This window comes from Sturnus vulgaris, chromosome 25 (assembly GCF_052056855.1).
Source record: "Sturnus vulgaris isolate bStuVul1 chromosome 25, bStuVul1.hap1, whole genome shotgun sequence".
Classification (NCBI taxonomy): domain Eukaryota; kingdom Metazoa; phylum Chordata; class Aves; order Passeriformes; family Sturnidae; genus Sturnus; species Sturnus vulgaris.
This window is the reverse complement of record NC_142267.1, coordinates 344,202-367,525: the sequence shown is the minus strand read 5'-3', so window position 1 is coordinate 367,525 and position 23,324 is coordinate 344,202. Positions and strand designations below refer to the sequence as shown.

The window sequence follows — 23,324 nt, the reverse complement described above, 5'->3', positions numbered from 1 at the left end:
TCCATTTATTTTGAGCAGTAATTGAAAAGGCCTGTATTCTAATGTTTAACAACTTTTCTAGTCTGCCTCATAGGAAACAAATGATTATCGCTTCCACTCTTTCCTCCTATAATATCAATCCTGATCAATCTCGTTGGTATTGGCACGGGAATATATGGATATAGATTTCAACAGAAATCCCTTGGAGGCTGGAGCTATGATTTCCCAGGGCGTACATACAGGATTGCTATTGCCAATCATTGTTAATTTGTGCCCACTTATTACAAAGCGTTACTTATTCTAAAATATATCTCAGCCATAAAATAATTTGCATTTTAAAAAGCAGCCTAAATCCTTATTCCCTGCGAGACCAGACAGCTCCTTTGCAAGCAGCTTCCAGACTCCTTAGGAAATAATCATGAGGCCAATCATAATAATAGGTTTTTCTGTTTTTCCAGCCTTTGTGTTCCTCACTTTCTGGTGCAGGGATATCTCTGCCACAGTTGGGACAGACTCATCTTGATTATTTGATGCTGGGCTGGAAGGACCAGTACGTGCATCCCGGAGAGAAACCCTCCTTTGATCAATAGAAAACCCACAGGCAAGCCCAGCAGCTCCAGATCAACTTCCTCTGCTGTGGTCAGACTCATCCCCAGGAGACCCAAAGGTCTCCCCGGGCAGGGCTGAGCTGTGTCTGCTGCAGGGCAGAGGCAAAGGCTGGCACTGCTGCTCACACATCAGCCCGACCACAGCAGTGCCAGTGCCCAAGTCCGGACCTGGCAGAAGGGTAAACAAACACAGCACATGACTGCTGGCCTGACGTGCATGGGCTGGCAGTGCTCCCAGCAATTACAGCATCACTCCTGCCCCCGTGCCTTGCCCACAAATCCCACACCGCTGCTGCTCCTGCTGGGGGGTTGCTGCAGATACTGCTGCCACAAAGTCACTGGGGCAGCAGGAGGGAAAGAGACAGACTAACAGATCAGCATTCCCTAGTTCCAGGCACACTTGGTAACACAGCACAATTTATGCTCTTGGTGTTTCACTGATATAAATGTGGAGTAGTTCCCACTGACTCGAGCTGATCTACATTCGGCTTCTCGTCGTAGTGGTCTGAGTTTGGTTAAATGGTATTAGATTGAGTTAAACGGCAGCAAAATAAAGTTCTGTTAAACTCAGAACATATCCTGTCCTCTTCGAGAGCATGCAGAGGATGTGCATGCCCGTGGGAGGAAGGCACAGGAGGATGCACGCTCCCCCCACACGCCTGGAGCCGTGCAGTGCTCTGAGCTGTACCTGGTAGTTGCACTCGGGGTCCAGGCAGTGGTAATGCTCTCGGTACTGGTACGCGCAGTGGATGTGGCCACAGTGCTGACTGCCAGAGAACCTGCAAACGGGACACAGCACACACGGTCACCCACCGTCCTGGCAGCAGTGCCCGTAAGCAAGGCACAAATAAACTGAGTCCTGCTCCTGCTCTCATCTCACATGTTTATGGCATTAAACCCCACCTCCTTTATCCCCCCGAGGACGGTGACCCTTGCGCCTTCCCTCGCTGATTTGTCACTATTTAAAGGCGCTTCTTGAGCCGGATCACTCGGGTCCTGTACATCCCTAATCTGTCTTTCCCCTTGAAATTCATCTCCGTTATCTAAGTTGTTTACTTGGGGAATCATAAGGAAGGAGAGTTCCTAGAACTAAACACCACACAATTCTAGAACGGAGTTTAGATATCACACCAGCAAGCTTCAGAAACTTCCCATAACAGAAAGAGACACATAATTGCTGGGCAAATACGGATTCTAAATTTTAAGTATAAGCCCATCTAGTAGGGTATCAGAAAAGCTGCATACAGCACAGTTGAAAACTCCTGACATACAGGGTGGCAAAAAACACCAGAAAGACAGAAATGCCGTGTAATGCCTACAATACAAACAGTCAGTACGCAGAATTTATTGACTGACAGCCACACCAGGAATTGGCACAAGGGGATGATCCAGTAATGGGGTAATCAGTGCAATGAACTCCCTCGTGTAAATTCTAGAGGACCATAGAAGAGCTTGAAAGGGAAAAGCAGTGGAGAGAAGGGGACTCAGAGGGGAAACATTCAAAGATAAAGTGCCATCTGCTCAAAGGTTCCTCAAAGGTTCCTCACGTCACTTAAGTGCTAAACACAGCAGGAGTGCATATGATAAAGGGCAAGGGAAAGAAAAGAGGAAGGGCAACAGATAAAAAGGAAAATGAGAGGAGTGAGGGTATCCTGGGGCAATCGAGGAATGGGGCAGGAGCAGGGAAGATTATGGATCATTGTAAGGTGGGGTAACGCAAGGCTACAGGATAGAAAAAGTCTGGATGTAAAGCAATACTAAATAAGCCATTTCTGAAGCACAGTAAGGAAGAGGAGGTCAACTATGGAGACAGCAGGGCCTCTAGGAGATGGAAAGGGGACTTAATTGACAGAAAAGATAGACATTGTTAAAAAATTAAATGACTTCTTTGCCTCAGCATTCACAAAGGGAGACAGGGACAGATGCCAGGAGCAGACATGCCTTTCCCTGGGGAAGGAGAAGAAATACTGCAGGAAATCAGGATCACGTCAGAACAGGTGATTGAGAAACTGGAACAAACCTCAGCAGCAGAGAAGAAACAAACCACAAGGCAAACAGCAGGGCTGGCTGCACAAACAAAGGTGTGGAACTGAGAGCAGAGGAAGAGATTCCTGCTCAACGCCTGGGCAACAGCTGGGCTTGTCCAGGGCAGCCTCCAGAGCCACCGTGGCACTGACCAGGGACTTGTGGCTCCACAGCACACGTAACCAACTGGTCCTGCTAGTCCAGGGCTTTATGTCAGCAGTACCACCAGCAGCTCTTCAAGGAAAGTAAGTGCCCTGTGGGAAGCTTCCTCTCTGTGCCACTGATGTGACGGGGAAAAAAGAGCAAAGGGCTGTGCAGGGCTGGAGAACTGCGTGGTGCAGGCCAGCAGAGAGAAGAGCACGATACAGACCTTGCTGACACATACAAAGCAGTTCAAATTATCATCAAAAATGAGGATGCAAAATGACCAGAGGTACCAGCTGGAGTAAAAGAAGGGCCAGACACCAACGAGATCTGACTCCAGGAGATGAGTAATTTGAAGCACCCTAGCAGGAATCACACACAGGCTCAGTTTTAAAAACAAAAAACAACTAAACAAGCACTCCAGCACTTCCAACTCCTACCCTCCTCTCCATGTGGCACGGAAAGGTGTGTGTGGTGTCTGCAGCACAGGAAGGGACAGACAAGTGTTCCACCAAGCCGTGTGCTGGGGGAAGGAGGCAAGTGGCAAACCCAGCACAAAGGGGAAATTCTGCTCCTTCAGTGTGCAAGGTTGGGCTCCTAAAGGGTTATATTATCCTGTGTTTCTTCTGACACTTGAAACAGTTCAAAGCTATTAATTTTTAAAGCACAGCATCTGTTTAGGTTTTTCATAACAGGAAAGCTTACACACCACACACTTACACGCACACACACGCACACATTTACATGCACAGACTCTGCAGAACATCAACACCCCCTGAATCTACATGAACAGACACAAACACACACCCCTGAAACAAGGAAACTCACAGACCAGCTCATCACACTGATACAAAAATCCAAACTCCTAAGCTGTCAATACAGACACATAGATTCATTTGCACAAGAACAGCCCACTCCCTCTTCCTTTACATTAATCGGTTCACTCTCTTTTTTTTGGCCAGAAAGTCTTGATCTGGCAAGAGCTGATAAATAAATAATAATAAAAATAATAAATAAAGAAGTCAGCATGCTTAGAGAGTGTTTACAGACTCATTACTCTGTAACGATGATGTGAAAGAAGAAAAAAAAAACCCACCCCAATTACAAGGGGGGAGGAAACCCACACAGAAATAAATATTTAAGCAAGTGCTGCCAGAAGCACCATCTGCTGAGGCACTAATAATAATAATAATAATTTTTTCTGTGGTCTTTTTTTTTTTAATTATAAATATACAGGGAGGAGGAGGGGGAAAAACAACCCAACCCAAACTAGCTAAGTAAGAGGTTTTGTTTTGTTGTGTGAGAGAATGGATTATCCCTGGGCAGCTTTTGGCAGTGGCTTTGGCAAACTCATTAAGCTAATTATGCAGTACAGACATAAGAGTGTTGTGTCTTTTCTCCCCCCACCCCTTGATTTTAAGGCTTTAAACTGTTTTTTTAAATGTGTGTAAATTGAAGGGAAGTGGCTGCACTGCCAACGGGTGGCTTGCGGAGCCTTTTAAGCAGGATGTGGTGTCCCTGAGGCAGCTCACAGTCCTCTCCCAGCTACCTGCCTGAGCCAGGGCAAGGGGCTTGCAGAGCTCCACGAGCACTGGATGTGGCTCAAGCGTTTACAGTTCTCTGCTTGAGAGGGGAATGGGGGACAGAAAGGTGCCACCTCCTCTCCCACTGCCATCCCTGCAATTCCTGCAATCTCAGAAATAAAAGGATGCTGCTCCCTCTTCCCCATGCAAAGAGTGGTTTAAACCCCTGCTTTCCTTCCTATATTCTGTATACTCTACTACTGTACTATCCCCCAAGGCAGTGAATTCCCACATGCACTTGAGACATTGCTGCTTGAGGAGCTGCCTGTGGTGGCACAACTGTCCTCTCTTCCCATGGGGTTTTCTGCCCCCTTCACCTACATCTGGGATTTGGGCAAAAGGGAGGAAACTAAGTCACTTCTCATTCCATTCTCGAGGGAGGAGAGTGCTGCTCCCTCTCTTTTTCCCTGCCAAAATGTTCCCCTCACTTTCCTAGCAGCTGACTGTGTCCCACAAGGAGACTCTCTGTGGGCTCTGGCAAGGTGGGAAAGCACAGTACACACTCCCTTCCCCTTTCATTAGTAAGTGCCCAAGTGCTGGTGGGAGCAAACCCTCCAGAGTCTTTCCTGGAGAGAAGTGCTTGCTTCCTTCCCTCGTGTCTGTCTGGATACAAGGGGCTTTTGTTGGGAGATTTCTCACATTACTGATGGAGGATTCAACTGGCTGGGGGTAAAGCCTGATGGACCCTCTATACCATGAGCTCTAAACCAGACAGGTGTTATGCAATCACCTCCTCTGTCCCTCTGGCTCTCGTGGCATTACTCACTCTGTCTCACCACAACAGCCTTGGGCTTCCTCTCAGCATCACTGTCCTGACCTGAGCATGCCCCTGCTCATAAGGTGCCCTACTCTGCACCTGATTCAGTGAGGGCTTCTCAGACAAATGAGCTGCAAACATTTTCTAGGATGAACATCCCATGTTGATGCCAAGAGCCCCCTAAACTCAAATCACTTGTGAATCTCTCCAGCCTAGGTTCTCAGAGCTGAGATGTTCTCTGTTTGCCTCCTGCAGACACTGGACATGGCAAGGGAAAAAGGCAGTGGATAGAAAGAACAGCCAAGAGGTAGAACACCCTTTTAAATCCTGGGCTTCTTCAGTGAAGCAGTTTTCCACTATTTGTCACAAAGTCTAACAGCTCCAGGGAGCTAAGCATGCTCTTGGCATAACTTATACCTCTCACAGCTACTGCTCTCCCAAGCAGGGGGGCAGAGCAAGTACAGATGCCACGGGAAATGCAAGTGCCAACGTCTGGTTTAAACACTTGATCCAGACAAGACCTGTCTTTCCCACCACCACTCCACCTTCTTACTCCCAGCCCTCTCCCCAGCAAAGTCAAAAGTTTTGCCTACCTGGCAATATACTTCTGGTAAATATTTACGTCTTCGCTGACGGCGGGTTTGTCAGTGGGTAATCCATTCCTAGTGAGAGACACACAGGGCAGAGCTGGTTAGCAGGAACAGGGCACAGCTTAAACTCCTTGCTTCTCTCACACATCTCTGACACATCAGGACAGAGGGCCCAGGGAAGGGTACCAGCAAAGACACCTGTATGTTTAAATTCCCTCCCCTTTGCCCTTCAAATCCTGTTCCTTCTTTTCCTAGGGAAACACACACAGGCTGCCTACCACCCTCCCTGCACGCTCCCTCTTTGCAGGACTCACAGCAGTTTGTTGGAGAAACTGAGAAGATCAACCACAAAAACCTGTTTCTACAGAAAAAATGCCTCTGCAAAATTGATGGCCACATGCAAACAAACATCTCTCTGAGGCACCTGGCAGTGCTGCCCTTGTGTGCATGGAAGCTTTGCCCCTGGCTCAGCTGCAGGAGAATTTTCTCTCTGCCAGCCATGCTGTGAGCTATTGCCCATTTCCCTGTGGCCGGCAGCCCTGGTGCTCTGTGACCAGCACTGAAACAGTGGCTCCAGCCCCTGGATGGGGCTTCAAATGCCTCTTTATTTCACACGATACCCCAAAACTCCAACAGACAGGTTATGTATTTTAATCAATGAGAAAACCACCCCAACTGTCACATAAGCCTGGATTATTTTACATCGTTAGGAGGCAGACAGAAATAAAATCTTAGTGAGTTCAGGAAAAGGGAAAATGAGATGCAGGGCCGGACTCCAGCCTACCCAGGAGTTAGGGCCACCCCAGTGCACCTGCAGACAGGCTGCACACCATCTCCTTTGTGTGCTTTGCCTGTGCCCAATCTCCACTCCTCCTCCCTGCAGCTCTGGTTTAAAGCCTGGTTTAAACAAGGACACTTTTGCACAGAGTTCACTTGAAGGTAGACGAGTTCAGGGCAGGTTAAGAGCATTGGATCTAAGAGAGTTTAAACCCATGGCAAGGGTGTATGTGCAGATGTGTGAGAGTAAAGGGTAATTCCTGCCAGGTTACTGAACTCAGTGGGGATTGGGAGTGGGAAGCCATGGCCCAGACACCACAGAGCTTCCTTCACCAGCACAATTAACAGGTGCTGTGTCCTCATGGGAGCCTGTATCTAGTGAGTAGCCTGAAGGAGAAGGGACCAGAGCCCATTCTGCTCTGCAGTGTGATTAGGACAGGAAAAGTGCCAGGTTGAAGGCCCTGGTCACCTCCATTCCAGCTGCAGCCCCATCGTGATGCCCCAGCTGAGGAAGCCCTGTGGCCAGAGGAAGAATGACCATGGTGCTGGCAAACCCACATCTGGCAAGAGGCAGAAAATGAGCAGGGGAAAGGAAAACAAACTGGGATCCCAGTGCAGCACCACAGCAGGTAAGAGGCTTGTTAATCTTGCCTGTGCCTTCGGGCACAGCTCTAGGATGGCGACTGAGCCCCAGGCAGCTGAGCGTTCTCAAGACTCTTGGACCAAGTCACCCATGACAACAGGGCACTGAGTCTACAGGAATATTTACAACACTGTGTTTCTCAGTAATAGGAGTCCCTGCCTGTCATCTGCAGCACACACAGGTTCATCCTGAGCAGGACCCTGAGCATCCTGAGCAGATGCAGATGTTAATAATCCTCTGTCCTTTCCCATACACCTTTACCATGGAGCTCCCCATCTGCCTGCAGGCAGCTGATAAACAACCATTTCACATGGAAGAGAGATATCATTACATGGCTCTGCCTTCCATGTGGGGAAACAGGGAAAGTGAGTGATGCAGACTGCTGGGACTGCAAAAAGCATTCAAGCAAGCCCAAGGTCTCCTAGGTCCACGTAGCAAACACAAGACAAGCCTTTTTTCTCATCAGAGGACTAAGCAGTAGTTGTGTGTGATGGCACAGAGGGAAAGACAGAAGGTTCTGGACTTACTACAAATGACTTCTTGGGATTCACAGATCACAACAGCCCCAGGTTCACAGTGAGAAACAAGAAAACCCAAACCATGACAAAAAACCAGAGAAGTCTCTCCCTTCCTCCCTGCTGCAGGCTGACATACATATGTATCTCTTCTACAGCTCCCACCTCTGGAAGTCACATTAAAAAGTAATCCAAGGTTTGGCAAGGCCTTCAGATCCCTCCATTCAGTCAACGGCATCACTGCAGAGACTGCTGGCAACGTATGTGCAGGAGGTTATTAGTGGTAATTGGGCTAATGAGTTTGCCCAGTCTGAGGGGTAATTGAATCACCTCTATTTGTGTAAGCAAATTGAGAAGACACAGGCCTGGTCCCACAGAAGTAGGTATATGCCTAACTCCTATGGAAATTGATGGGAATTAGCTGCCAAAATATCTTCTGAGATCTGGGACAAACAAAAAGCCCCATCTTGCTAACAGTAAAGTTAGCAGAGTCATGCCTTTGAGTTAAATGGAAACAAGAATCAGGCTCTCCTACAGACACATCCAGATGCCTGGGAAACCAGAGGGAGAAGAAAATAAAAGTAGTTCCAACCTTGACCATGGTGCTGACAGCACCGTGTTCCCTCCTCTTTCATTTTACCATATGAACTCAGGAGCTATTGGATTCCAGATTCATGGCTATGACTGCTGATGGCAAGTCACAGCCTGAGTGCAAACCAGATAAATGGAGATGTAAGGTGTAAAAGAGGAGCAGAGGGCGAAGAGAACCATCCCATGAACAATGCAGTATTTAACAGTGCAAGCACTTGGAATTGCCCACTGAACCACACACAGACTTATGGTACGATCCCCCTCTAGTACTTAGATAAGACAAATGGGAGTACACTTACTTTACTGTAGAGACTGTTCCAGTTGTGATGGAGTCTGTCTTGGAGAAAGTTGATTTCAGGTACTCAGGAGTGTTGAATGGCAATGAGATGGACTGCTCTGGCCCGGCCACGGGAGTGCTGCTGGGGGTACTGGCGAGGGAAGCAGGGGCCAGGCTGGGGACTGGAGCTTTTACTGGAGTGAGCTTCTGAATGTTCCTCACATCATACTTGGAAGGCCGGCCTACCTTGCCTGTCTTGAAGGCGATGGCTCCTCCCATATCTGGGCTTCCTTCCCCAGGCTTGAAAAGGTGCAAGTACTTGACGTTTTCTAGGTCATACTTGGAGGCCTTCTTGTAAGTGTTGCCATTTTGTGGCCTGATGCTCTCACCCGTCTTCAGCTTTTGAATGAAGAAGTCGTATTTGGAGGCCCGTGACATCAGGCCCTGCATCTGGGAACTGCTGGGAGAGGGCAGTGGCAGGATGGTGGCTTTGGTCTCCGTCAGCATGGAGGCGTCCGGGCCCGGCACGCGGATGGGCTGTGCCAGCACTGAGGACGGCTCCTTGCCCAGCTTGGAGCCCAGCTCCTCAGATTTGGCCAAGTGCATGGGCCACGAGAGCTGCTCTCCAGCCTTCAGCTTGCGGATGTACTCCTCGTACTTGGAGAAGCGGGCTCGCTTGCTGCCGGCGTCGTCGCCGGGCAGGGCGGCGCTGGCCGCGGCCTCTGAGGTAGCAGCGTTCAGCTTGTCGAAGCTGATCTTGCGGGCCAGCTCGTCACGCATGTTCTGGTCGTCGTAGCCGAACATGCCCAGGAACTCGTTCATGGTGGTGGCGGCGTAATCCCGCAGTGATGAAGCTTCCCCTGCAGTGAAACCAGAGGAGAGGCTCACACCAGGCTCTGATTTTTCTTCTCCTCCCATACCAGCACGAGTAGCAGGGAAGGGGGGAGGAAGGGGAGAGGGGAACATGATCTACTGACGTTTGGCTCACTTGTTAGGTTTTATGACTCTTAAATTAATTTGTTTAAAAAAAAAAGTAATTAATACTGGGGTAAAATAAAAAGAGTTCATCAATGCCAGGAAAATCAATTTCCTAAATGTTCTAGCCGATGGCTTTTCAGTACATTAAACAAAGTTTCATAAATGTCTCTGCACTCTTGCCTTGGCCTAATATGAAGAAAAAGTAATTTTACTGGAAGTGAGACCAATGCCAATACGCCGAGGTTTGTACAGATCTGTCCTTGTGTATATTTGTGTATGGAAGGAGGTGCACAGAGGATAGATGGCAGCATGTGTAAGGGGGAATAGCCATGTGAAAATGCCGTGTGTGTTGGTGAAGAGCAAGCAGCACTGAGAGCAGGCAGGACAGCATGGTGTGGAATGGATACGGGAGATGGGCAAGGCAATGTGTGGGGTGGAGCAGAATACAACAGAGCACAGAGCAGGAAAGCAGCAGAGGTGGAGGTGAATCGAGGCAGGGGAAGAGCAGCAAAGGCTGCGTGCATGAGAAACTGGGCAATGAGGAGTGCAGGAAAGAGCAGAGAAGAGAAGGCACCACAAAGGCAGGGCAGCTCCCCATCTCTGCTGCAGTCCTTCCCTGTCCATTTTGTAAAGTTTCACTCAGCTTGCTCTCTTCCTTCTCAATCCCTATAACCGGACAGCTACTACTTGCCATGTGGAAAAGGGCCACAGTCCAGTGAATGCTATGGAAACCCACAGCCAGCCTCTCAAGCAGCCAGGAACAGCTTCCACTAACACCAGGAAAGGGGGAAGTCCACACAGGTGAAAAATAGGCAAGGAACAGCCTTCTCCTCCATCAGGATTTAGGCTGAGGAGAGAAAGCTGCTGTCCTGATGAGGGCTCCAGGGAGGGGGATAAAGCCAGGGCTCCGGGGAAGGGGCAGGAAGGGGTTAGTCTAACAGAGCCTGATTACAGGGAGGAAGAATGAGCAAAAGCTGTCCTTCCTTGAGTGTCTCCCTCCCTTCTTCCCTCCCCTACTCCCTCAGGCAGTTTCACAGCCCACCAGGATGGGAAGAACACACATCTGGAGGTCACCCAATATCAGTGTAAAGGAGGAAATAAAGACTGCTCTGATGTGCTGGCTTAGCCTCATTCGGGCTCCAGTCTGACACAGTGCTCCTCCTCCTCTCCCTCTCGCTTTCTCCTGCAGAGTAAAGATTTACTGTGTGCAGGAGTCCTTCAAACCTCCCTCGTCATCTTTACTCAACACTTGCTCTGGCCCTAATGGGCAAGCACACTCCTTCCCAGGCAGCCAGCACAGGGAGGTGCACTGACAGCAGAAGGGAAGTTCTGGGCAAGGGATCCCATTCAAAACAAAGCAACACTGCCTTGAAACACAGTGGAAAAGGAAGGCACAAAGACGCTGCCACAGAACAGGTCAGTAGACCCCAAAGATCCCTAAGATGTGGGAATCTGACAGCCAGGGATGCCACTTGCACAGGCAGGCACGTACACGAGAGCATTTCTGTGCACACGAGAGCCTGTCAATGAGCACAGCCGAAGTTCAATAGCTATCAGCTCCCACAAATCAGTTTTCGCAGGGCTCTGTGGAGGAAAAGACTGCCTGTGACGGGCACTAAATGGGCAAGAGCATGAAGGTCACATTCCTGCTCCAGGATTGCCTGGAATAGCTGTTTTACTGCAGCACAAGTGCTGCTGCACTGGTTCCCTGTGTGCGTGGTTCTGGGGAAGGCGATGTGAAGAACACGCCTGGAGCCTGCAAGGCAAGGACAAAGCCACACCTGCTGGGATCTGATTTAGCCCAAAATGACCTTCCAGTTCCGGGCACTTAAGCCCAGCATTCTGCATGGGATTTGGGATGCCTGCCTCCAGAATAAACACCCTGTTAGTCACAGAATGGGTGGCAATGCCTCTGCAGTGTCAGGCTTAGGGCATAGCACAACCTCATGGGTTGGTATTAATCTTACAGGATGTTAAATGCAGAACCACTCCTCACCGGGTCCAGTAAGAAGACTTGCCTGAAGGACAACTTTATCTTTCACACACAGTGTATTAAAAAAATTCATTCTGCTTTAAAGCAGTTCTCTTCACCTCTTTTTTTTCTTTTCCCCACTTCCATTTCAGTGTAACCCTAGGACCCAACAAAAGAGAATGAACCCATGAATTCCCTACTGGGACAAACAATTTCCTGTTTCCGTTAAATCTGCTTTCCCAGTTCTGCTTCTCCTTTCTTTCTGGACCTATAAAACAACCCCCAGCTTCCCTCATAATGCCCTGACTTCCAAGCACTTCCAAGAAAAACTCTAGCCAGCCTGTGTCAAGCTGCAAGGGCAAAAAGAATACCACACTGAGGCTCTGATAAGAAATCAAGCTATTAAATGTGATTTTTGCTAGCTTTAGCCACTGCCCTGAAAGCCGTTGTGTCCCATCTTTGTACCATGTGGCTATACCTCAACTGGTGTAAACAGTTAGGTGCAAAATCCAAGCCTATAGGAAGAGGTGTGGGATGGTTCAGAACTTCTGAGCTTTGTGAAATCTGAGTTCAGCTTTCACTGCCATGGATTTAATCCCCAAACCCGCCTTGAATTCTGCTTTTCCTTTGCTCAGATTTGGTTCCAGATGATCACAACACCCACCCTGATCAACAGCTTTGCTGGCATTGCTCAGTCTTTCCTCACCCATATCCGAGACAAAGCTCTGGCCAATTCCCACTGCTCCCTGCCAGAAGTGCAGCTCTACTCATCCAGCATGAGCCCAACACATGCCCTGAAGTTAAGACAACCTGCATTTAATTGCTCCTAACATGAAGGACAGAGGCAGTGGAAGCACCTTAGAGAAGGGAGCTGGCTCACCAGAAGCATCGTATGAGACTCAGCCACCTCACTTCACATACATTTTCAGACAAAGGTGAAGAGGTAATTGATATTACCTAGCTGACAGAAAACCCTCCTCATATCCACCAACAGAGAAAACAAAGCAGGACAACAGTTGGGAAACACTCCCTGTGAGGAGTCCTGGAAGCCACAGGAAGCATTATCCCTGTGTTTTCCACCCCCTTCCCTGCATGGCATTTTCCTCTCCTTTCCTGTGTGATAATAAAGGGCTCCCTCTCCCCTTGCCTCTGCTCTCCATTTGTGGGCATTGCCAAAGAGCAGAGATCTGTGTGTCTCAGAGCAGCTATCATATCACAAAGGATCCGAAGCTAGCAAAAAAGGCGCTAAAAATAGCCTGCAGCAGCACACTATATATGGAAGGAAAAGCAAAACAGCCCAAATGGAGTGCAAGGTCTGGATACTGGGGGATGGGACATCCCAGCCAGGGCTCTGTCTTTTATTCTGCTTGGGAGGGAAAATACATAGACTTGGGGGATACAGGATGATGAGCAAGAAACTGGCATTTGGAATATACGTTCTCTTAAGTGGAGACTCCCCAGGAAATTAGGAAGAGAAAACTCTCCTGGTTGAAAACAGGGCCAATGAATATTCCAAGAGACCTAGCCAAGAAACTAAGAAAAGAAAGGCAGATCCAAAAGCTTGTACAGGGGGAAGCTCCTCCTGACTGCTTTAGCCCACTGTGTAACACACAAAGTGAAGAACATGTGTAGGAAAATCTGCCTGGGTACGTGTGCGTCAGTGCGCGATTGTGGAAAGGGATCTGTGTCAGAGACTGAGAAATCTCACTGCTATATATAAATGTGCACAGAGAAGCATGGGCCGGTCAGTGGGCAAGAGAGGGGGCCTGAATGAATGAAGAAACAGATCTGCACGTCCAGATCAGCTTCTGACACCCATCTCCTGGCAGACACCGGCTTTGTGACTCCTGACTGTGCTTCCCAAGTGCATCGGGGAGGAGCACACAGGGCAAGACTGAGCACCGACTCCTCAGTCCTGTTTTTCCAAGGGGAGGCTCACAAAGAAACTCCATCTTGTTTCAAAGGCTTGAATAGCATTGACTGAGCCTCTGTGAACTTCTGCCTGATGCACAACAAGCATTCCTGTCAGCCTGGAAGGACACAAAGGTGGCCAGGATTTGGCAACAGACCACGAGAGGTGCTGATGGAAGACATGGGCACCAGCTGAATCCCCAGAAAGTGGACAGTGTGAACACACCAGGACCCTGGCAAGCAGGAGCCCTTGTCATCCCCATATAACTAGGATCACTTCTGCCACTGACCAAGAAAGCCTGTTAGATGTAGGATTTGGTTTTCTGTGCGGCTCCTGCTTTTCACACAAGGTTCCAGCTGATGCAAGCATGGGCTCAGTTTTAAACACTGCTCAGCACTGTCAGCTCTGTACCCCCTGTTCTCATAGGGAGCAACTGGTGCTCACAATCTTCAAATCAAGGTTTCTGTGATGACTCCCCCAAAGCCACTTGGACTGGGAGGGCAGAGCTGTATTGCTCTCCTTTCATCTGACTCCTGTGATCCCCCAACTCCTACAAAAAATTCCTCCTCTTTGACAGAGGAAGTTCCAAATCTCACACCCAGTAACATCAGGTCTTGAGAGAACTTGGTGATAAACAGGTGAAAATTCATTTCCTGAACACTGACAGAAAAAGTAAAGGAAAATAACTTTGTCCTTTCCAAAGCAAGGGATGTTTCTTGTGCTTTCAGGGAAATGTTGCAAATGACATTTCTAACAAGGTTCTCGAAGCAGACGCTCAAGACGTGGCAGCACGTCTGTTTGCAAGTCAAATCCCACGTGGCTCTGTATGTAAACTGGACCCCTCATGTGCCATTACCTGCCTTAGACATAAATGAAGCTTCAGCCCCCCCCTCCCCGTTCCCAAACAGTTACCCATTTTTTGCATAATCCTTTGACAATACAGCCCTGCAAAGGTATTTTACTGAAATCCCTTCCCCCAGTGAGAAACCTCAGCTTCTTTTCCTTTTCCTTAGTTCGGTAACAATTTTTTTTTTTTTACATTTACGTTCCCCTCCTTTTAGTTTTCATAGCAAATAAAAGCTGCAAATGGTGGGGTGGGGTGGAGTGGTGTGAATTAAAACAAACTAAACCAGAGTCCAGGCACAATCACCTTGTGTCTGGGAACGACAAGGGCTTTCCTATCAAAGGAAACTGAAGGTCACACTTTCCCTCATTGATCTTGCAATGTTTGTTAATTACTCTGTCACTGATGTGGCGAAGGATAATTAAACAGCTCTGTTTATATCTTATATGCATAATTATGTGCGCTGCCACTGAACTCGTGAAGACTAGAGAATGTGCCTCTCCAGAAGGGGAACGGACAGACGGAGATGAGTTTCAGCTGCATTATTAACAGGAGGAGGAAAACATGCGCACACACAAAAGGAGCAAAGTTTGATGGATTCACAAACTGCTGAGATCAGGGGAGGGGTGCGTGCAGGTGGAGCAGATTAGGGGAAGATCTTTCAATTACAGCTCCAGCCCAGCTGAGTGACAAATGGGGAGGGAGCTGCTCTGCCCTAATGGAGAGAATTCAATTCACCCAAAGCTTTTAAGAAGGCTTAGTGCTCATACACCCCCTCGAGTAAATCTGGGGGAAACCTGGGTATCAGAAATGGAGCAAGAAAGTTATCTAGGGCTTTCCCAAAGATCTCTTGAACCACAAAAATGAAGCAGAAGCGGTCTGAAAATAGGAAATACACAGCCGGAGGAAGAACACACGAGCTGGTGGGGGAAACTGAGGTGTGGGAGCTCCATTTTCAGCAGCTCGGGATCGAGCTCAGGGTGGCAAAGCTGGAGGACTGGGCCCCTAATGAGGGGAGGCAACACCACGACACGAGTGTCACCTGAGCCCCACGACACGACACGAGTGTCACCTGAGCCCGGCCGAGGGGCCGTGAACAGCAAGAAGGGGTCGGGACGCTCAGTGCTGGGGGCTCTGCAGGGGCTCTCTGGGGACCACCCCAACCTTGCCCCGGCTCAGTTCGGCCGCCTGCAGGCTGCCCCCGGTCCGGTCCCTGGAGGAACACCTCGGCTGCCACTCCTTCCAGAACCTTCATCCCGGCGACTGCTCCCGCCCGTCCTGCAGGTGCGGCCCCGCCCACAGGTGCGGCCCCGCCCGGGGTCCCGCAGGTCGGCGCTCGGCACCGGGCCGGGGGGGCCGCGGGACAGGCGGCCCTGCCAGAGCTGCTGGCCCTGTCCCAGCTCGTCCTGGGGCTCCCGCGGTCAGCAGCTACTCATCATCAAGGTGCCACGTGTGGCCATGAGTGTGCTTGGATAACACAGGCAGCCCGTGCGTGCACACCCTGCAGAATCCACCTGGGATTTGTCACAAGACAAATCTCTGCTTCTCTTTGCTTTCGTGGGAATACCAGACCAGGAAACCACAGCTATGGCCGTCTGAGTGGTGTGGAGGAGTCTGGAGGGTGGGATTTGTCCTCCCCAGGGATTTGTGGTCTGGAAAGAGCTATCCAGCCACGTGCACTCTCACACCACCCTTCTTGGGAAGGGGAGGCTAAGCCAGAGGCAAACTCCGTATGGTCCCAAGAGCAAAAGGACAGGTCTCTGCAAGGGGATCGGGCTCTCACCCTTCCCCTTGGCTGCCAGGTGCTGCAGGACCTGGCATGGACACAGAAAATGTAACCCTGAGGCTGTCCTGTGTCAGGAAATGGAGGGGACAGAGGGCTTACCTGAGGTGGTTCCTGCCCCCAGCTTGGAGCCTGGCTCGCCACTGGAGGACCGGTAGGCATCATCCTTCGCTGGCCCATCTGAATCCCTGTCATCCAAGAAGTTGCCATCCTGTGAGCCCCTCAGAGCATCTGCCTCGTCCCCGTTATCTTCCTCGTCGCTGCAGCCCTTGGGCTGCACCATGTAAACCCCTTCGGGGGGCACCTCTGTGCTCTCGGTGCCCTTACATTCTTTGCCCTCTGCTCGCCCCAGCAAGGGCTCCTCGTTGTACTCGCCGTTCACCCACTTCTCGATCACCTCCCTCCTCTTGTCCTCCTCGATCTTCTGCACGCGGCTGAGTCCATCTGAGAACTCTGTGCCCAGCTCTTTGGTGCCAGGCTGGGGCAGGTCCTTGTTGCTGCTCTCCTGCTGTGGCCCCTTGTCTGCACGTGCCTGCTCGGCTCCCCCGTGGTCGAAGACGACTTGGCGGCTCAGCTTGGCGCAGATGGCGTTCAGCTTCAGGCCGCCTTTGCGCTTGGCAGCCATTGCGGGTTTTCCTGAGGCTGCGTCAGTGCATAGAGTTCTTTCAGCTGGGAAGAGAGAGGAGAAGGAAGCAAGGAAGGGCATTAGTGGGGTCTGACAACCTGAACCCAAACAGCAAAAGAATGGTGCCAACCCAATGGGCTTTCGGGCATGGCCAGTCTCACCCTCGGGAAGGTGGAGCTACTGTGTGCTTCCTAAGCTCTGAATGGAAGCCCAGCCAGAAGAGCGTGGTGAGAAGCATCCTTTGAACCTGCTGGGACCAAAATATGCCACTGGCCACAAGAAAGAGGCACTTATTTGTGCTGGGACAAAACTGGGCTTGAAAGGCCCCAAACATCTCCAGCAGGTGAGCACGAGACCAATCTTTGCTCCTGGCTGAGGCAGGATACAAACTTGTTAAAAGCCTGGATTTCCCTCTCCTTCAGACTGCAGCACCACCTGCTTTAGGTTCCCAGCTCTATCCCAGATGCAGTAGGTGCCAAAACCACACCAGCCAGCAACTGCACCCAAGCATCTCTAGCAAGGACAACAGCTTCCCAAGCCTAACCCTATGGACAGAGAGGAATTCGCCTAAAAGAGTTTGTGCATAGTCTTAGAGAAGAGAACCAGCATGCACCTAAAAGAACCAGTATGGAGGACAGGAGCCCTGGCAAAGTGTGTGTGCTTAGAGCCCCAGAACTAGACTGGTGTGTCACAGTAGTATGGAGAAAATTGCTGTGGGCTGGTACTGGCTGATCAGGCCCCTTTGCCTGCTTGCTCTTGCACACAGGAAATTCTGCTCTCATACTTCCCAGCACAATCAGCTAATTAGTGTGAGTTTGTTATTTTAATGTAGTTTATTCATATGTGACAGCTAGTAAAGGAGGGGTGAGAGAAGGTGGGGGGAGAGGAAGAAGGTAAGGTCTTAACTTCAAGGTCATGGAGAATCTTGAACTAAATGGTCTCTATCAGAGTCACTTGCATAATTATTGCACCAACAATTAACAAGGTTCAATCCCAAATAAAAGCAAAATAATTATTCTAAAGCAGCTGCACTGTCTCATTTCTCTCTTTATTTCTGATACCTCTGAGAGATGCCCAGACTAAGCAGGGTTAAAGGATGGAAGGCTGCAATGGGCACACAGCCTGGCTCTTCCCCCAGAGCAGAGCCAAGGCAGACCCTGCCCTGCATTCCAGGGCTCAGGAAGAGCACTCAATAAAACACTTGCTGGTAACACACATGCCACAAGAGTTACTTGTGGGGATATTGCTGGAGGTGGAGGTCCCTCCAAAATGGGCTCTTGGATTTTATGTTGTGCTGAAAGAGGGCTGGTCACAAGTAGAGCAAAACAGAACATGTCTCCAGACCTCAAATGATGGGAATGGGTTCCTTTATTGCACAGGAGTCCCTCGTGGCAGCTCAGCCCACACCTCCCTGTCACCAGCACAGAGGTGCTGCTCCACAGAAGCACAGTGAGATTAATCAGACCCCCTACAATGCACCCAGAAGCCACCGTGACAGCCCCTAATCCCATAACATGACAGCCCAATACAAACAGACTGAAACTTTAGACCTGCTGTCCAACAGCCAGAGAGTGGCTGCTTAGCGTAAACTCCTGACAGCTTCAGACACGCTTCCTGTCAAGGACTGCAAGAAAAATAACCCCCCGACAAATATATCAGCCCCCTACACAAAGGGAGGCAAAATGTACTCCTCCACTTTGCAAACGCACCCCCTGGCACTAACACCTACGTGCAATCATGCTTTCACGAAGGGAAAGCACACGATGCTCCCAAACACGTCCCTCCCCATGCAGAAATTACAGCTGTTCAAAGAGCTGTGTGTATGCGCTGGCACACTCCGTAAACACAGTCCTACATGTACAGGTTAAGAAGTCCCATCTCCCCAAAATACATTCCTGTGCCTTCCCCCACACATTCCTTTTTCACACATTCCCCAACACAAGCCTGCAGCCCTCGCACATACAGATGGGCACAGGCAGATGCCCATAAAGCTGCAAGTCTCTGTTTGCTGGCACCTTCCCTTCCAATTGCATTCCCACTATTTAGGGCACAAAGTGAAGGCCAATCCTTTGCCCAACCGGTACCACAGAGGCAATCTCAGGAGGCTGCTGTGAGCTCCAAGTGGAGCCTGGCCAGGACACCTACGGCTGATGTGGGTCAGGCCAAGGGCCAGGAGAGCCCCGCTGGCTGCAGGTGGCTGGGACGGAGCCTCCGTGCGGTGCCTGCCCGGGGCCAGGGCACTGGGTCAGCACGGAATCACCAGCCTCTCTCCCAAACACCGCCCGGTGATTCCCTGTCCATGTTCTCACGATAGCCAGCCCTGCTTAACGGGTGAGATCAGCACTGCTCGCAGCTGGAGACAACTGGGAGGCAGACATTCGGCAGCACAACTCCTCACTGCCCTACCCCTTTCTGCCAGGAAGGCAGATCCCATTATTCTGGTCTGGAGGTGAGCAGCCAAGTGTGTGCACCAGCTGGCAAATGAATATATAAATATTTATTCAAAGGAAAAGAGGAACAGACGTTCCTGAGGCTGCACTTGCCGCGTGTGCAGCGATTCCAGGGAGCCTGCAACTTGTCTTCCATTCCTGCTCTGCCTCCTTCCGTCTCACACAGCCTGGCTTTGCCCCTCTGCCTCCGCTGCTTCTGCCCCTCAGCTCCTACCCTGCTCCCTTCTTGTGTTTGGGATTTTTTTCTCTTTAACATTTTGAGAATATTTTCCTAAAGTTTAAGCTAAAAATAAAGCAAGTTCTGAAAACATGCCACTTCCCTGATCTATAAAACTAACCCTCCCAGAGACCTTCCTGGAATGGGATTTGCTCTGAAGTACCAGGGCTCTTGCACATCTTCATCTCACCTATTCCAATATAGGTGGAAGTCAGAACTTCCAGCTTTCTCCTGCCAACCTTGCAACCACCTCTCTCCAAGTCTGGACACATCATTTTATCTTTCCATTCCCTTACTTCCTTGTCTATGGAATGGGATGGACATTACCTCTATCAACATTCCTGTTCCCTTCTTTTAGGCTGTCAAGTCCACGAGCAGAAGGGAAACCCTTCTTACAGAGAAATGCTGAACATGGCCCTCAGGTTGGAGGAGACCAGAGCACCTGTGTTCCATTCTCTCGGGCAGAAGGAGAGAAGCTGAGCTGCTGCATGAGGGATTTTTGTATCTGCCCAAGGTCAGGGCTGCCAGATCCCCAAAGCCAGGAGAGGCACCCTCCCCCCAGACCGAGCTCCCCACCCCAAATCACTGTTTAAAGATTCCAGGCTAAGTAAACATCCCCCTTCATTTTCTTCGTCTAAATAGAAATGTTTTGATTTCACATCAATCTAAGGAAGCCATTTATAACCTGAGCCTGTCACACGGACTTTTCATCTCTGCCCGGGACAAACTCTCCCACAAGCTCTATTTACACTGAACACTTCCTCTGAAAACAATGCCGCCGGGAGTTTACTCCTCTTGCCCCCTCTCCACACCCTTCGAGGAGACACAGGCTCTTCCCCCTCTGTACCCATCGCATCTTGATGGCAATCGTCCCTTGGCAGGAAAGGCACAGCTCGCTGCAGCCAGGGCCGGCACAGAGGTGGGCACAGCTCACCTGGGCACTGGGCTGCTGCCCCTGCTCCACCTCACATGCAAGCCTGGCTCTGTCCTCCGTGCAGCCCCTGAAACAGCCCCGGGTCACCACGAACTGCACGGGGGGAGCAGAGCTCAGCCCTGCCTCCCACGCGGGACAGAACGGGCTGGGGGGACACACAGTGTGCAGAACAAAAGGATCTGCAGCCTGGACAGAAACAGCCCAGCCAAGGGGCAACAAAGATAAGTCTGGCTTTGCAGGGAGAGGAGGAGAGAGCCCAAGCCTGGCTTTAGCGTGGGGTTAATGAAAACACCCTGGCAGAGGGGAGGAAGGGTCCCAGCTGGAAAAGAAAGGGCGTGCAGGAGCTGGATGAAGCAGCTGGCATGGGTGGGGGTAACAGCAGGAGCTTTCTGCTGCGGGAAGAGCTGGGTGCAGGGCAGAGCCCTGCCCCTGGGGCAGCAGGGCTGTTCTGGGGGGACAGGGCTGCTGGCTGGGGAGGGACAGCGCTGTCACTTCAGAAGGACGGGTACGTGGAACAGATGGAGCTTTCATATTCCTATTGAAGAGTTTTAAGCCCAGCTGAGCAGCTCCGTTCAGGAGGGAGGTCCCAGTGCCAGCTTTCCAGGAGCTGCAAGCTCTCATTCGATTAATTATTAACGGCATTATTTGGGGCGGGGAGGGGGAAGAAAGGAGGGCTGACATGCATGCACCGTCCTTTTCTTTTTTAACCACTGTGGTGCAAACGTGACTGGAGAGACTCCAGCCTGCCCAGCAGTCCCGAACAAGGAGGGCAGCGGGGCTTGCTGGGGTGGGAGGTGAGGATGCTGCACACTGGAGCCTCTTCACACTTGAGCTGCAGTCCCTAAAATGGAGCCAAAGCTTCACAGCAGAACGCCACTGGAGCATTGGGAACATGCTTCTGAGGAGCAATCCCTGGCACTGCCCAGCCACATGCTGGGAGGAGGCAGGGAAGGCAGCCAAATGCTCAGCCCCTACCAGAAAACATTTTCTTCATTTCTCCAGCATGAAGACCTGTGTATTATCCCAGGCAGGGCCAGGGCAAAGGTAGAACATGCCAGGCATGGCCCACAATGTCTGAGAGTGGATTTAGCTCGTATTCTCTCCCCTCTTCAGTTTATCAATAAAACATTTTATTGCTTTTAGCCCAGGAAATGACCTTGGATTAGTGGATGCTGTCTGTTCTGGCTGACCTTGGGGAGTCCACAAAGGCTCTTTAACAAGCTCCTCTGCCCTGGAAGCATGGATCCCGCCTGAGCCTGTCTGCAAGGAGCTGGGGAAAGCCCTGGGTGCCAGAGTGGGATGTGACAGGCTCCAGCTCAGCACTGGGCAGGCAGGAGAAGGAGAATCAAAGCCGTGGGAGGAGAAATGAAGTGAGCAGCCAGGGTGTCCTTCCCCAAGAGCTGCCAGTTTCACTCCCTGCTTTCCCACAGCCAGGAGGGCTCTCCCCACACAGCCCATCCACAAACCGGGGAGGAAAGGCTGGGACTCTGCTCTGGTCCCCACATCCAGCGCCTGCCAAGCCCCGTCTGCCTGCAGTCCTCACTGCTTGACTTTCTCCTGCCTGTCACACAGGCATTTACAGACCCACAAGGGGCTCCTTTTCCCCTTATCTGCAGCTCCCAGAGCCTGGTTCAGCCCTGGCCCAAAGGGACAGAGAGCAGTGCCAGTTCCCTTCAGCAAGCCCTGCTTCCCTTTGCTCAGCCTGCTGAGCTGCAGAGTTCAGCTCTAATTTCCTGGTGACAGTGCAGGGCAGAGCACAGAAATCAGCCCTGGGCAGTGAGGGACAGCACACCCTGAGAGCAGGGGCAGCCATGGGCTCAGAGATTCTGGAGCCCTGCCCTGGTTCTCACCTGGCCATTTGGCTGCTCCTGGTTCTCACCTGGCCATTTGGCTGCTCCTGTGCTGCTGGTGGGGTTTCTCTGGGAGAACAGCTTATGAACACTGGGAGCCCCTCCTTTCCCCAAACAGAAAACAGCCACAGCATCTCTGAGCAGTGTGCATGTCCTGTGCAGGAGTGTAATTCTGAAGGGAGGGAATGGGACAGGAGAAACTAAGAGGAATTTTCCTCCTCATGGGAACAGACACTACAAGTGAAGAGCAGCGAGTGCTGAGCTGTGAGTCGGGGCCAGGTCCCTGCATGCCACAGGGCACAAACAGCCCACCCCCTCAGGCCAGCCCTGGCTGCCCTCCCCTGTGAACACAAAAGCCTCTCCTTTCAGCCACGTCCTCTCCCAGTGTCCCCTGGTACAGGACACAGAGTGTCCCCATCCTCTCCTGCAAACACCTCACCCCACAGAGAGAGCCCCTCCTGGCATACAGGCGGGCAGGGCCCCTCCCCAGGGCCTGCTCCGAGCCCCCAGGTGCCCTCCAGTCTCCTCCAGTCGCATCCTCCTGGAGAGCAAGCCCTAAAGTGTTAACGGCGATTGGTGAAATGGCACAGCAGATTGCTACAATAAATAATTTACTGATATTTATAAATATTCAAATCAGCAAGCTTCAGAAATTGAAAGGGGGGGACTCAGTTGACGGGGAGGAGGGATGTTTAAGGAGGGGAGGGGGGTCTGACATTAATTCCCAGGCTCTCCAAATTCACTCGAGAACTGTTTCTCATTTCAAACAAATATTAAATCTTTTGGTGTCAAGCCTCCAAAAATAAAAAATCAAAGAGAAAGTCACCAGCTCCTTGGTGGCCGATGCCTTGTCTGCCACGACTCTGGGTGCCCTGGGTGGCCCTGTCCCCAGCCATCACTGGGGGATGATGCAGCCTGCACTGGCCAGGTGCCTGGGCACGAGCTCGCACACCCCCACCTGCAATGCAGCCCACCACAGCACCAACCACCACCCAAGACAGCAATTCACACTGCTAATATCTACAGGGCCTTGCCTTCATCTTCCAGGGGGTTTTCTAAATCCTGCTGGGAAGAAAGGGCTGAATGTTGGTGCAGTGAAGATGGAATCAGGACTCCCAACTCCACTTGGGAACACGGCTTTGTGACAGAAATGGAACAGGAGGTCAGGCCTCCTGAATTTCCCCAGTGCTTTGGGGTCTCTGTATCAGCACTCTGTGTCACTGTGCTGGATTGTTACAGAGACTTTTCCGCCTCTGAGCATCCTACTGAC

The 23,324-nt window shown here is 50.9% G+C and overlaps 1 protein-coding gene across 1 annotated transcript in view; it reads right to left on the bottom strand.

The window, feature by feature from the left end:
• Positions 1-23,324, bottom strand: part of CASZ1 (castor zinc finger 1) — an 87,623-nt gene that overhangs the window by 31,125 nt on the left and 33,174 nt on the right. Inside the window, exons 2-5 of the mRNA XM_088178769.1 lie at positions 16,081-16,647; positions 8,512-9,349; positions 5,690-5,758; positions 1,276-1,366 (exon numbers count right to left, since the gene is read on the bottom strand). Coding sequence (XP_088034895.1) covers positions 1,276-1,366; positions 5,690-5,758; positions 8,512-9,349; positions 16,081-16,647 — 1,565 coding nt within the window. The remainder of the gene's footprint in view (positions 1-1,275; positions 1,367-5,689; positions 5,759-8,511; positions 9,350-16,080; positions 16,648-23,324) is intronic.